Here is a 12,513-nt window from a genome sequence, read left to right on the forward strand (position 1 = left end):
TCCCTTGGGAAAACAAGACAGACAGTTTTCCCTGAAATGGTGTTAAGTTGTAGAACATCTCAAAAGTTGAGGAGTTTGGTAAGTTTGTGATTGCTGGCTGTTGGAGGTGACACGTTGTGTTGTGCTGGCAAGGTACTGTAAGCCAACGTTGCAGGTGTGTGAGCTGTGAAATGCTACCAAGCTAGAATGGAGATAGTTTTAGTGCTTGTTTATGACAAGTTTGCAAGAAGAAAAGCAAGTGTTAAAAGGCGCTGTCATTTTTATAGACAGGCTGCTTTGTTTGCAATTCCTGTGCCCTACATTTAAAATGGAAATCAATTTTAATGCCTTATGAAAATGCTGAAATATTTGTCTCATTTACAGTATTTCCAAAAAGGACAGATAATAAATTTCCCCTGATTAAGAGTCTATAATTTTATGTACTCTGTGGTGTCTTGTTCAGTACATCTATCTGCATAAACATTTCAAAATAATAAGCAAAGACAGATCTGAACAAAATCCCTAAATCTAACTTCACACTGAATTGCACGTTATAGAAGCTCTCTATATATTCAAAGCCCTCTTTGATCTGAATATTCCCAAACTTTAGGGAAGTAGATACTCTACTTTAAAAATCTCTCACCAAACATTTCTCAAGCAACAACTTAGTACCCATCTGGACTACGAAAAACAAAGCGGTCAGGGATGTGCCTTTATAAAAAGAACCTTTGGAACATAACAATTGGAATAACTGCACTCTATAGGAAGATAAAGGTATTCTATAAAAGGACTCTAAAGATAGTAGAATTAAATGCAAAATGATATTTTTCTAGAGAGTGAACCATACTAAAATATTCTGTTGACTTGATACAATTCTTTGAATGCCCAACTGAAAAATTAGTGTAATCATTTTGTAATTCATCTGGATTTACAACACAGTTACCTCTTGAGCCACTAAAATGAGATCTAAAATTTTGTGGGATTTTTCAGTGTATTTTGTGGCAGTGCTAACACAATAAATTAAGGCTTTAGCCTCATTCTATTATATGTTACAACAGAGTTTGATTTTTGGGGCTGTTGTGGTTGAGGACTCTGGTGGCACTTTCTGGAGTGCATGTGTATACTTGGAGCAAGTAAGCCTTAGGTTTAATAAGTTTTCTTGATTCCATCTGCTGTTGTGTCCATATGTATAAAACCTTGTAGCATGCAATATGATGTGGATAATTTTTAGAAAGAGGCAAGTGTCATTTTTTATGTTCCTTATGCTCCTCAGAATAACTTAGCTAGAGGACAAATTCTACCAATTTCTTGGAAGTGTTGACTCTGCCATTTAGTTTTGCTGCAGATTGCACATTTGTTCTTTGAGAGAGAAATGTTGAAATGCATTTTTTCATACTCTTTTCCTTATTTTTGTTTTTGTCTTTACGTCAGATTTGCAACTAGCTTTCCTAAACTTGACAAGACATTACATTAATCTAATGAGCTACTTTCCTGCTGCATAAAATTTTAAAGTAAAAAGGATGGAAGGCTGGTGTCTGGACCAGGAAACATCAAAGCATCATTAGCATGTCATGCACAAGCTTAGCATTTGCAAAGCTTTCAAAAACAAACAATCAGGAAAATACAAATAATGGTCAGACTGTTTACCAAATGAAAAATTAATTCCAAATTGCCTTTGTTTAAGTCAGCTGCTTACACTTCCGCTCCTCTCCCCACGAAGGATTCTGTTACCTAACATACTTCAAAATCCAGACTGTCAAAAATACTGACAGCTCTCACTAGCTGAATAGCATTTCCCACAACAAAATTGTGATCCATTTAAGGCTCTTTGTTTCGAGTTGTGAAAAACTTGTTGAATTCCACAGATTTATTTGCCTTTCATGAACATTAATGAAGTAAACTGTACAAAAAATAATGGCCCAGTGGATATTTTTCTGCTGAGAGCAGGAAGAAGAGAGCTAGTGGGAAGAGAGGTTGGTGGAGCAGCCAAATATTGTGTGTGCTCTGAGTGTGATGTTTGGTGTTTTGCTTTTGTTTCTTTCGCAGTATTTGTATGAGAATCTTGGTTGTCAAAAGAGATGGCTGAATAACACCCTTCCCCACCCCAACACCAGACCCACCTGTATGAACGTGCTGGCAAACAAGCTATCCGAATTCAATTGGCTACTATTCCAAGGGTAATATTATTCATTACAGGGTGTGTTTTACAAGGTGCTTGCAACTGAGAGCATTTACTAATTGACAGGATTAGGCTCTGATCACAGATGTTCAAATGAGTGTTTTTCTGGTCATGCTTGTAATCCTATAGTTCCCAAAATTTCATTTTTGAAATGTATATTCTTTTGATACTTTTCACTCACTGCCCCAGAACCAACAGATCAAAGTCATCCTTCAAAGAGGATACTGAAAAAACATAACTTGGAGTGCTCCGAATAGAAATGATGAAATTAAGAATGAAATAAAATTAAGTAATGCTAAATTTAGGAAAAACAGGTTGCTGAAATTCAGGTATACTAGACTCTTCAAGTACCACAAGGGAAGTTGGTGGAGCTGATTTGCTAAGGTCAATTAAAAGAAATCTGAAAAAAATATTGGCGAATATGCTATAGGAACAAAATACTGCATCAGCCAGGAGATCGATTTGATTAATATTTTCCCTCTAAGACTAAGGTATGTGAGAATGAATGGCTGAAGTCTGAAGAATTCTTCTTGTTAAGATTGTTATTGTCTTGGGATTCCAATTCTGATAATGGAAAAAAGGATGGTTCAGTTCAGTGATGCAGGTTCAGTCTGACTGTTCCAGAGCATCTCTACAAACTCTTGATTTGTCATAGGCTGGTAACCCATATATGAAGCATCACTGCCAGCCTTTGTGAAAATGAGAAATGATGTATTATTTAAATATTCTGCCTTTCTGAACAGTCTGGTTGCATTACAATTGCACACTAAGATAAGAGAGATGGCTTTTTTCCCCTGCTCTTAAAAAAGCAGCTGAATTTAGAGGTGAGACTTTTGAAGTGGAATGTTGGATCAGAACCACATTAGGGCTTTGAGAAAACCTGTGTCTGCATGTAGATCTGTGGCTCATGACTTCATGGCTCAGCCTTGATCTCTTTGCCTGAGTAAATGACATCACATTTGATCTTATTTTGGAATACATTAAGTTAATTTTTTTCCAGAATCCAAAACCACTGTCAAATTTATATTTGCAGGGCATGCTTCTTTTACTGTTTTTCTTTCTTGCTTTTCTTGGTCTTAACTGCCACACTATACTGCAATCCATATAATATAATGTAATACAGAGAACAGGGTATGACATTGCTACATTTTTCAACAGGAAAAGGGAATCTTCTCCTTACTGAGAGCTGAAGAGGCCATTGAAACCCACTGGTTGGTCACTTGTCAGTTTGAATAGATGTGTATTGAGTTAAGCCTGTATTTTTATGAAGCAATTGTATTACCCAAATCAGGGAAGTAGTTGAACTAATTTGGAACAAAACTCAGTTCAATCAACTTCAAGATAGTCTGTCTTTTGGTCACTATAAATTCGTCTTGATACTCCCATCCCACTGTAGCTCTATCAGAATCAACATAGCAAACACATGGATTCTCACTGCCGTCCCTTGTAGTTGGGATCTTGTATAATGCTGCCAGTTTTCTGGGACACTTCCAGGGAGCTGCAGCTTACCAAGAGGCTCCCTGGAGGAGAATTTAATTTTTGTTTATTTTCTGTTCCAAACATGCCTCCATGTAACCCTGCTTCACCCTGTCATCCCCAAAGGAATGGCTAGGGGAGAATACCAACACCTAGACTGATTACCACTTGTTGGTTTAACTGAGTGTTCAATTTTGCTTTTCAGTTCACCTTCCCTAACCTTTCTTTTCCAGGTGGAATTTTACTTCTGGTGCCAAGCACTGAGGAAACAAAAATCTCTGTTTCTTCAAACCACCCCCATCTTATGAACATTCAGAAAGATGTTTGCTGATGTATTCAGTAGGAGAGGAAACTGATTGCTACCTCACAGTGAAGTTTCTCTGTTTTAAATGTTAATTGTTTTAAGCACTCTGGAGTTTTCTGTGACCTCTGGGTCTTTTTTTTTAATAATGGTTGATACAATCTCTCAGAAGAAGGGGAGAAAAAAAGTACTTTGCTGGCCTAGTTTCAGGTAACCTCTAAAAGTTCAAGTGGACCAATTACACATAAAAGAACAACAACTTTTCTAAAGCTTCATTTGAATCCCAGGAGGGAAAAATGATAGAAAATCAATTAACGTTCCACATGAAAAAATAGCTCATATTGCTAAGCTTTCCTTGCATAGTTTCTTGATTATGTTTGGAAGCAAATTGCCTTGATTATACCTTTGACGGGAAGGAAAGCCGTTTAATTAATTTAATACATGCTATTGCAGTGCTAAATTGTATCATGGAACAATTAAGTGGGCCTACACTGATATTTTTGCCCTGTTGAAAATGGATATTGCTCACTTAGTGAGTCCTGCGCTTACAGGGTTGACACAATTATCTGTTCATTGCAGAGCATGTGACAAAAGCTATTAGGGCCTTATATATAGAAGAGAGGCTAAATGGAGTAAACAAAAAGCCAATTTCAGTGAAGAGTCTGAAATGTCTCCTGTTGTCAAAAATTTGAAGAAATCTGAGCTAAACTTCAGAGCCTGTACACTGGGGACTGAACCAGACCCCCAAACCCTAAGACAGCCCCTACTTTGGGAATATTCAGGCTTCAGATCTGTTTTCTGCTGGTCCTAGACTGAAATGAGGAGTGGAAGTGGTTTTCTGTTTGTCGTGTACTGATGGATAATCCTCAAACTGTTGTGCAGCTATGAATTGTCAATAGCAAATTTGTAGTAGCATCTACAGTAGCCGCTGCACTAGCTGCTTCTTTAACCAATTTTTGCCTCAAGCTTTTAGCCAAAAACAATTACTTTTGTTGTGTTCACTGAGAATAGGATTTCTAAATGACACTATTAATTCAAATGTTATAAATATAACAAGAAACAACACATTCTATATTTTTTTTTTACAAATAATGCATGTTCTTGTATCGTTAATGTTGTTACATGATATTGTTGAAAGAAAATAATATTAAGAATCTTCTTGATTTGTCTCTGTTCATAATGTACATTTTCTTGTCTTGCTAAACTAGTACAACGGGGTCGCTTTACTTTCCCTGATGGATCTTGCCTGTTGAGAGTTTATTTGCCTTACACAATGCTTTTCATACTGAGGTCTGCTGGGTCTTTCCTGGTGAGTTGTAGAATCAAATATCCAAGAGCTGAATAATAAAGGAAAGAGTCCACCACCAGAGAATCTCTCTTATGAATTCACTCATAGCTGTCTAAACTCAGATAAAACATTATCACACATTTTTCTAATATCCCAAGGCCATAAACAATGACAAATAAAAACCTGTAAAAGTGAGGAACAATACTGTCATTGCATGCTCTCTGTTCTTTGTGATGTCTTAGAGAAGAGCCAACTGGTGAGGGGTTTGTTTATAAAAGGAAGCTAGTAACTATGGTTAGGGAAAGATTCGAGATGGGAGAGGAAGCTTTCTTGCAGCAGCATAAAGGCAAATCTGTGTTAGAAATGAATTTCAGAGGTGCAGAGTCATGGCTGTGAGTGCTGTACCACAGGTGTGGTATGTTCTGAGCTAGTGCATTCTATATTTTTCAGAGATTTAATTTAATTAGAAATCTTAAACTTAATAACTAACATTTTGAATGTTGACAGAATTGGGCTGGAAAACATCAGTATGCAAGGAGCACTGTCAGACGCGCTCTGTAGGCTTGTGTACCAGTAAAAATATTTAGCATTGACCAGAATGGCAAAGCCAGTAACCAGAATGGCTGCATAATATTGCCTAGCATTAGGTAGAGAGGTGCAGTTGGCATCACTTAATTCAGTAAAGATTGACTTTCTCAAGAATAGGTTCCAAATCTGCTTGTGGCTCACTGAGGGAGCCAATATGGTGAAAGAGCTAACTCAGTACCTGCCCCTCCCTGGTCCCCACTGGTTGCTGCCAGTCTTTTGGACCAACTGGGGACTGTAGCTTCAGTGACCTTGACTGGATGATCAGGCTTAATTGACTGAGTGCAGTCAGTAAATGTATCTGAGAAAGCAAATGTTATTTGTTTTCCACACCGCTGGTACAAACACATATTTGCTTTTTGCATCTGTGGCATGAATGGTCCAATGTAGCCCTCAACCTTCGCATCAGTAGGGATTACACAAAATAATGTACTTTTTAGTACTTTTATGTACTTTTTTAGTTCTCCCAAATGAAAAATAGCAAAAACATAATATGCATTCACACTACTGTGTTTTGATTGCATTAAGGTTCTATTTTTAATGTTTAGTCTTCTTCATCAAGAGAAAAAAAAATACATTCTCATCTTGTTGAAAGGCAAAGATAGATCATTTGGGAACTCTTTTAGTACTGAGATCAGCATCACAGCTAGGCAAGACCTAACCCCTCTGAAGGACGAAAGAGTGTGTCAAAGATGATTGAAAATGTCACATGAAAATGCATGAAGGCAATCATGTATGGCTAACCATTCCCACTGTAACTGGAATGTGATTTCCATTGAGTTACTCTAGGAAAGATGCTGCTTGACAGTTTTAGCCAAAATATTAAAGACAGACAGAATTTTTAGAAAAAAAACCAAAAACCTAATCTATTTCAGTTCATGAATTTTCCACTTAGGCCTGGGGTCATTAATTACTTACTCAAGTTGTGCCCCCCAAGAACAACAGTCCAATAAGAGACTCCCAACTGTTCTGCTAGCTGACTGACTCTCTTAAGAGACTAATGGATGATGGGCAGGGTTTAAGGGAAAGCTGACAAAGGGAGAGAAGAAAGGTCACTCACTAAAAAGTTTTTTTTTCTCTTTGACAAGAAATATTAAAGGGGTGAGAGCAAATGTCATTCAGTTTGGGAAACGGGATTAGAAGATCAATGCGAGGTTTGCTGAGCATCACGTAAGAATTCCAAAATGCTCTTGGCACTGTTTCCCAGTACCCAAGTCCAAAATAAAAAAAATTTTTTTGGGGAGAAATTACTTAGTTACCCTTAATTTTTTCTTACTTCTCTAAAGCAAAATGAAAAGGAGGGTAACTGTATTGACACCATAAACCCAATTCTTAACGCGAACACATGGTGGCAATGTTGCACCACTGCTGAATGACTGTTGAACAGCCAATGTTCATTTACTGAGCAATAAACAGGTAGATGCAGTAGAGTGCTGCTTTACCCAAGGAATATTATACTTGTACATGGTAGCACTGAGTGTGTTTTCTATTAAAATAGAGAGTAAGGTACAGGAAAAATACTTTTTTCCTTTTTACCACTTTTGTATAATTTGCATGCATCGTAAGCACTGATACAGTGTAAGTTTTGCAGAAATAATGTATTTGCTATTGGAAAAAGATATGACTAATTAGTTTCATTCCATAGAACGAAATACACCTGCCTTAGAGGATCACTTAGGATAATAAAAACCTCTACCCATCACGCACACAGAGAAATCAGGAACCCTGAACGTTCCTCCCTCTCAAAAGAAAGCTTTACCGTTCAAACAAGCTAGTCACTTTCAAAAACATCTCTAGTCTAAATATAAGCTTCCCTAAATGTCTACAAAGGAATAGTGGCATTGCATAAGAACTTAGCAAGGAAAGTTTTGGGCACACGTAAGGATGAGTTTCTGGGTTCAGTGGCCGTGGACGGCTCTCAGCACAAAAACCACTTGGAGCCGGTGAGGTTTGGCTGAACCCTTCAGGTGATCACTGCAGCAGAGCAGCCAAGGGTTCATGCACCTGTGGCTTTCTTCTCTGTTCAGCCTGACAGGAGGGCCCTTCAGAGGCAGACTGAATAGGAGAGGACTTACAATACAAAGACAACGCTGACTGCTGAGTATCAGGTCTCTGGGGTGATCGTCTTTCATATTTGTCCTGCTTTTGGTGTGCTGTTGCAGCTCCACCAGCTCAGTTCCCAAGCCACTGTCTTCCCTGTTTTTTCCTCTGCCTTTGTCGAGCTCTGTGCCCCGGCAGACAAACCTTTCTCTGGGCTTCTGTCATGGCTCAGCTGATTTCCATTTCACCAACACAAAATTAATGAGTTTTTTTCCTTCTGTTTGTTAACATCTTAGCCCTAGACATGTTATCAGTCACTGCCAGGTTATTCCAGTTGTCCTTAGCTCTAAGAGTTTGGATTCAAGTCTAGATCTCAGTGACAGGAGCAATGCACTCAGCAGGTATCCCCAAACTACCTTCCACAGTGCTGCCTTACTCTCTGAGTGGGAGAGGCCTAGGGGAATAGCAAAGTTGTAAGGGCTCAAGGTGCCTTCTTACAGTGCGAGAATGAAAATGTAGGTTTTTTTCAGCTAACAAGCAATGCTGTGCTGTCTTTGTTCCTTTCTCCCCATTCTACCAGACACAAATGTAAAATAAAAAAAAAAAACAAATCGCAAAGCATGAGAGCAGGTACTCCAAGCAAGCACACTCAACCAACATCTTAGATTCACACTTGGGAGATCGGTACTTTCAAACTGGTTGGTATAGGTTGATTTTTGTGAGCAACGCATACCCACACAGGCCAGCAAAAAAAAAATACTAGGAATTAAACAAGTATTTGGATCATGATACTGGTAAGGTTGCTGTAAATTAAAGCTGGCTGAAACCAGTGAAAATGTGTTGAAGTAATGGATACAGCAATAGCAGGGAAATTAAGCGGGATTTTTTCACTGCCTAAAGTCCTTTTCTAAGTGTGCATTTCCAGGATGAAGATCAAGAGCCCTACAATTCCATGTGTTCTTTATTGATTCACAGGAGGCATAGCTTAATTGGTAGTGGAAAAAATTGGAATGGAAGTTTTCCAACAACTGCTAGTCAGGAATTTGGTATCTCAGTAGTTCCTACCTCTCCCTGTGTACAACAACAAAGACTGAGGCCTTCAAAAGTGTGTTGAGGGAGGAAACATAAATGCCATGCAATTCTTTTTCATGTGTGTAACATAACCCATATGTTATGATTATTATTTCTACTGTCAGTGATTTTTAACAAGATAAATGAATAATAAGAAGTGGCCATGGTAATGAATTTTCTTGAAATGTGTCATTCTTGAGCAATTCAGCTGGAAAAGTAGAGATCCCACTTCGATCCCTGCACACAAGCCAGAAGATCTGCCTCCCATACCACTGCCTCCCCAGGGCAGAGTGACACCGTTACTAATCTTTCAATCTTATTGCCCACCCTAAAAGCAGCACCTCTGTGTGGCTGATGAAGCTCCTTCCAACTTGCCATCTCTCCTGCCTCAGAAATGCAATGATAGCTCCCATCCTCCTTCAGCCAGTGTTTTTTTTCTTTCATTTCTCCCTATTCAGCCTCTGCAGAGTCCCCACTTGCCCAACACCTCTGTCAATAGTGCATTGGGATTCTACTACTTTGAGTGATTTTCTGCACTCTTTGCTTTACAGGACACGCTGCTGGTGATTAACAATCCAGGTGAGTTTCATTAGGAGCCCTTGGCCCAGCTGCCTACAGTCACAAGGCAAAGAACTGCACCACCCTGTATGCCTAAGCAATTTGGTTTACCTGCATGCCTTCATTTAGCCTGCACCTGGGGCTAAACAGTAACAGTTTCTCTATCACCCAATGTCCCTTTCCCAACCAAGGAAGGAAATTGGGAAAAAGAGGGAGACTCCTGGGTTAAAATTAAACAGATTTAATAAAATAAAGAAACCAATATAAATGCTAACACAAAACACACAAAAGTACACTTAGCTACAGAGTTGCAGCAGGTTGTCCAGCAATACCAGTTATCAGCAATGAGGGGAGGGGGGAGGGGGATACCAGAAGAGAGGAGAGCAAAAACAGCCCCACCTCTCCCCAGCAAGCCCTGCCTTTTATAGTGAACTCGATTGTTAATGATATAGAATACACCTGTGGGCCAGCCTGGGTCAGCTGCCCTGGATTTAGCTGCTAATGGCCCTGATCACCATGGCTGGCCACAAACTGAAACAAAATCCCAGTGAAACCAGGATACTGCATCTTTCTGGTTTTATTTTATACCTGAGCTTGAACTGACAAAAACAAATTCCAACACTATTCATAAGAAAATGATCCCTTTTGTAAAAATTATCATCTGAGAAGTGCAGAGAAATAGCTAAGCTAAACATTTGTAATTTAGAAAGAAGGACATTAAGATCAATTCCGAAACACACACACATCTTAAAAAAAATCCCTAATGGCTTTTGCTTGTTTTCTCCCCTCACACATAATAAAATATTAGTTCTCTAGTCTCAAACAAGTGCTAAAACCCCAAATATTTATTAGTTCCTTTATTATTGCTTAGGATAAAAAAGTTATGCTTTTGGCACGTTTTATTAATGGCACAATGATCTTCTACAGCATCTTCTGCCAGTCTTTTTTAAAGGACAGTACAAGTGTCATGTTTGTAGTTGAGGCATTAAGTCCCCAGGATGCTCAGCAAGGCCTCCTTGGTGTCTAGATTTATTTCCACTGAGCAGCTAGAAGTATTTCAGTGAGGGAAAGATAACTGAAGAGAAATACAGTAGCTATAGATAGTAAAGGCAGATGCTGTAGAGTACTGATTGAGGGCTAGAAAGTTACAGAGATTGTGATATTTAATGCTCATCACTAATTCACAGCTGATGTACCTTTACTCTCCTACCCTGATAATATTTTACTTGCTCAAGGTTTGATGGTAACAAACAACAAAATCCACAGTACATCATATATTTTCTCTTCCGTGGGAAAAGCACACGGAAGTGTGAACTTATCTACAGACACTGAATTAAAAATCCTATTTTCATGAAGTACATAGAAAGGATTTATTAAGTGGGTTTCAGATGTAATATAAGGTCTTTTAGAGGTGGAGGGTGAGATTCCCCATTCACTTCTGCAAGTGTGGATGGAATAAAACAGGAGTAGTTCAGACAGAACCGTGGCAACGCAATTGCCCAACCTGCCTTGCAATTAAAACCAGTTTGTCCTCGTACAAAGGGACACAGGCTAGAAAATGGCTAGTGGAGAGAATGGCTCTGCTATCTTGATTATCTTTCTCTTTATTCTTCTCTACTACCCTGCTATCACTGGGCAATCTGTTTTGTAGCAAACACCATTTGCGGTTGCATTGTCTTTGGGTCGCCTCCTTTTCGTGCTTTTTTACATCTCAGTGGAAGCTGCTTGCTTTGGGTGGTCTGGGCATCTGCAGCAGTAGAAGAGAGCTCCTGCAAAATGCTTAAAATATATTCCAACATTTTCCATGCTATTCTATGACAGATGTTTTGTCCAGTCATATTAATCTATCATCTTGAAAATTAGTTCCTATTAAAGAAAATGCAGACCTCATTTCCCCCCTTTTTCCTTTTTTTCAAATGTCTGTTCTAGTGCTTTATTGAGGTCAGAGTAGTGGACCAGCAGTAGCGTGCATTAATTTTTAGCCCTTACATAAAGGTATTATCTTTCTGTTCCCAGTCATATAATATTTCCGAATTGAAAATTTATTACTAATCCTTACTACTCAGCTTGTGACTCTATCTATTGGATTTTTTGCAGTTCTGGGATGAGGTGTATCTGGTTTACTTTATTGAGATCGCTGGGGGTTTGCTTCTTCCCCAGAAGCCGTTATTCTACTTTTGAGAGCCTCAGTTCCATTAGCAATCATGCGTTTGCCCTCATGTTCAACGCTGCTGTTGCTACTGAAAACAAAGATTGGGTTTTAGTTCATGGGCTATAGAGTGTTTTTGATCTCCTTACTATACTCCTTGCCCACTACATGATGTTCGAATTCTTCTTTCATTAATATCTGTGGTATAAAAAGGATGTGTCTGCTAATAAAATTTACTGGTGGCAATGCTGGGAAGTGCTTTCAATATAAAAAAGGGCCAGAACACCTCTCAGGGGCAATGGTTTCCCTTGAGAATAGAAGCAATGTGAATTAGATGAAATTCAGTAATATAAAGTGAAAGGAAATTCACTTGAGGAGGGATTTGCTGATAACCAGGCCTCCAGGGAACTCACCAGACTTCCAGTAAGAAGAGTGGGAACGGGACTTCAACATTATCAATGTAACAGAAATTCAGCCCAGCTTCAAGTCCAGTCTTCTATCCTGGCCCGTTAAAATGTAGACTTCCTTCACAAATAGCATCTTGGACAATAACAAGGAATTAATGTACTTTTTTCTCCATGATGTGATAAAAGCATGCATCTGTTCTTTTAGTTTCTTAATGGCTTGTTGGTGTCTTTGCAATAGAAGATTTTTGCTGTTCCAAACATTTGAAAGACAGAGGGGAGGAAAAGTTTATTGTCTAAGTTTTGTTTTCTTTAAATGTTGTCCCTGAAGGCAAGTGTATTTGCTTGAAAATAATTGCAAATGTCACAACTCTGATTTCAGCTTATGTGTTACCTGACTTTCAGGGATAAGGGCACTTAAGTTGCTAGTAAACTCCAGCCTAGAAATACTCTGGCCTTTTCAGTTCCTAAAACATATCTCAT

General features: G+C 38.7%; 1 protein-coding gene across 13 annotated transcripts in view; it reads left to right on the plus strand.

Annotated features, from left to right (window-relative positions):
• Window positions 1-9,498, plus strand: part of IFTAP (intraflagellar transport associated protein) — a 62,915-nt gene extending 53,417 nt beyond the window's left edge. For 11 of the 13 annotated variants that reach the window (XM_068398470.1, XM_068398481.1, XM_068398472.1 and 8 more), the window contains 2 exons: window positions 2,026-2,156; window positions 3,868-4,990. In XM_068398470.1, the coding sequence (XP_068254571.1) occupies window positions 2,026-2,156; window positions 3,868-3,898 (162 nt within the window). In that variant the 3' untranslated portion in view covers window positions 3,899-4,990. Of the gene's footprint in view, window positions 1-2,025; window positions 2,157-3,867; window positions 4,991-9,470 lie in introns of those variants that run through there. The other 2 variants (XM_068398483.1, XM_068398484.1) reach the window with 2 other exon arrangements.
• Window positions 9,499-12,513: the final 3,015 nt, after the last annotated feature.

The sequence above is a fragment of the Nyctibius grandis genome, chromosome 4, assembly GCF_013368605.1.
Source record: "Nyctibius grandis isolate bNycGra1 chromosome 4, bNycGra1.pri, whole genome shotgun sequence".
Classification (NCBI taxonomy): domain Eukaryota; kingdom Metazoa; phylum Chordata; class Aves; order Nyctibiiformes; family Nyctibiidae; genus Nyctibius; species Nyctibius grandis.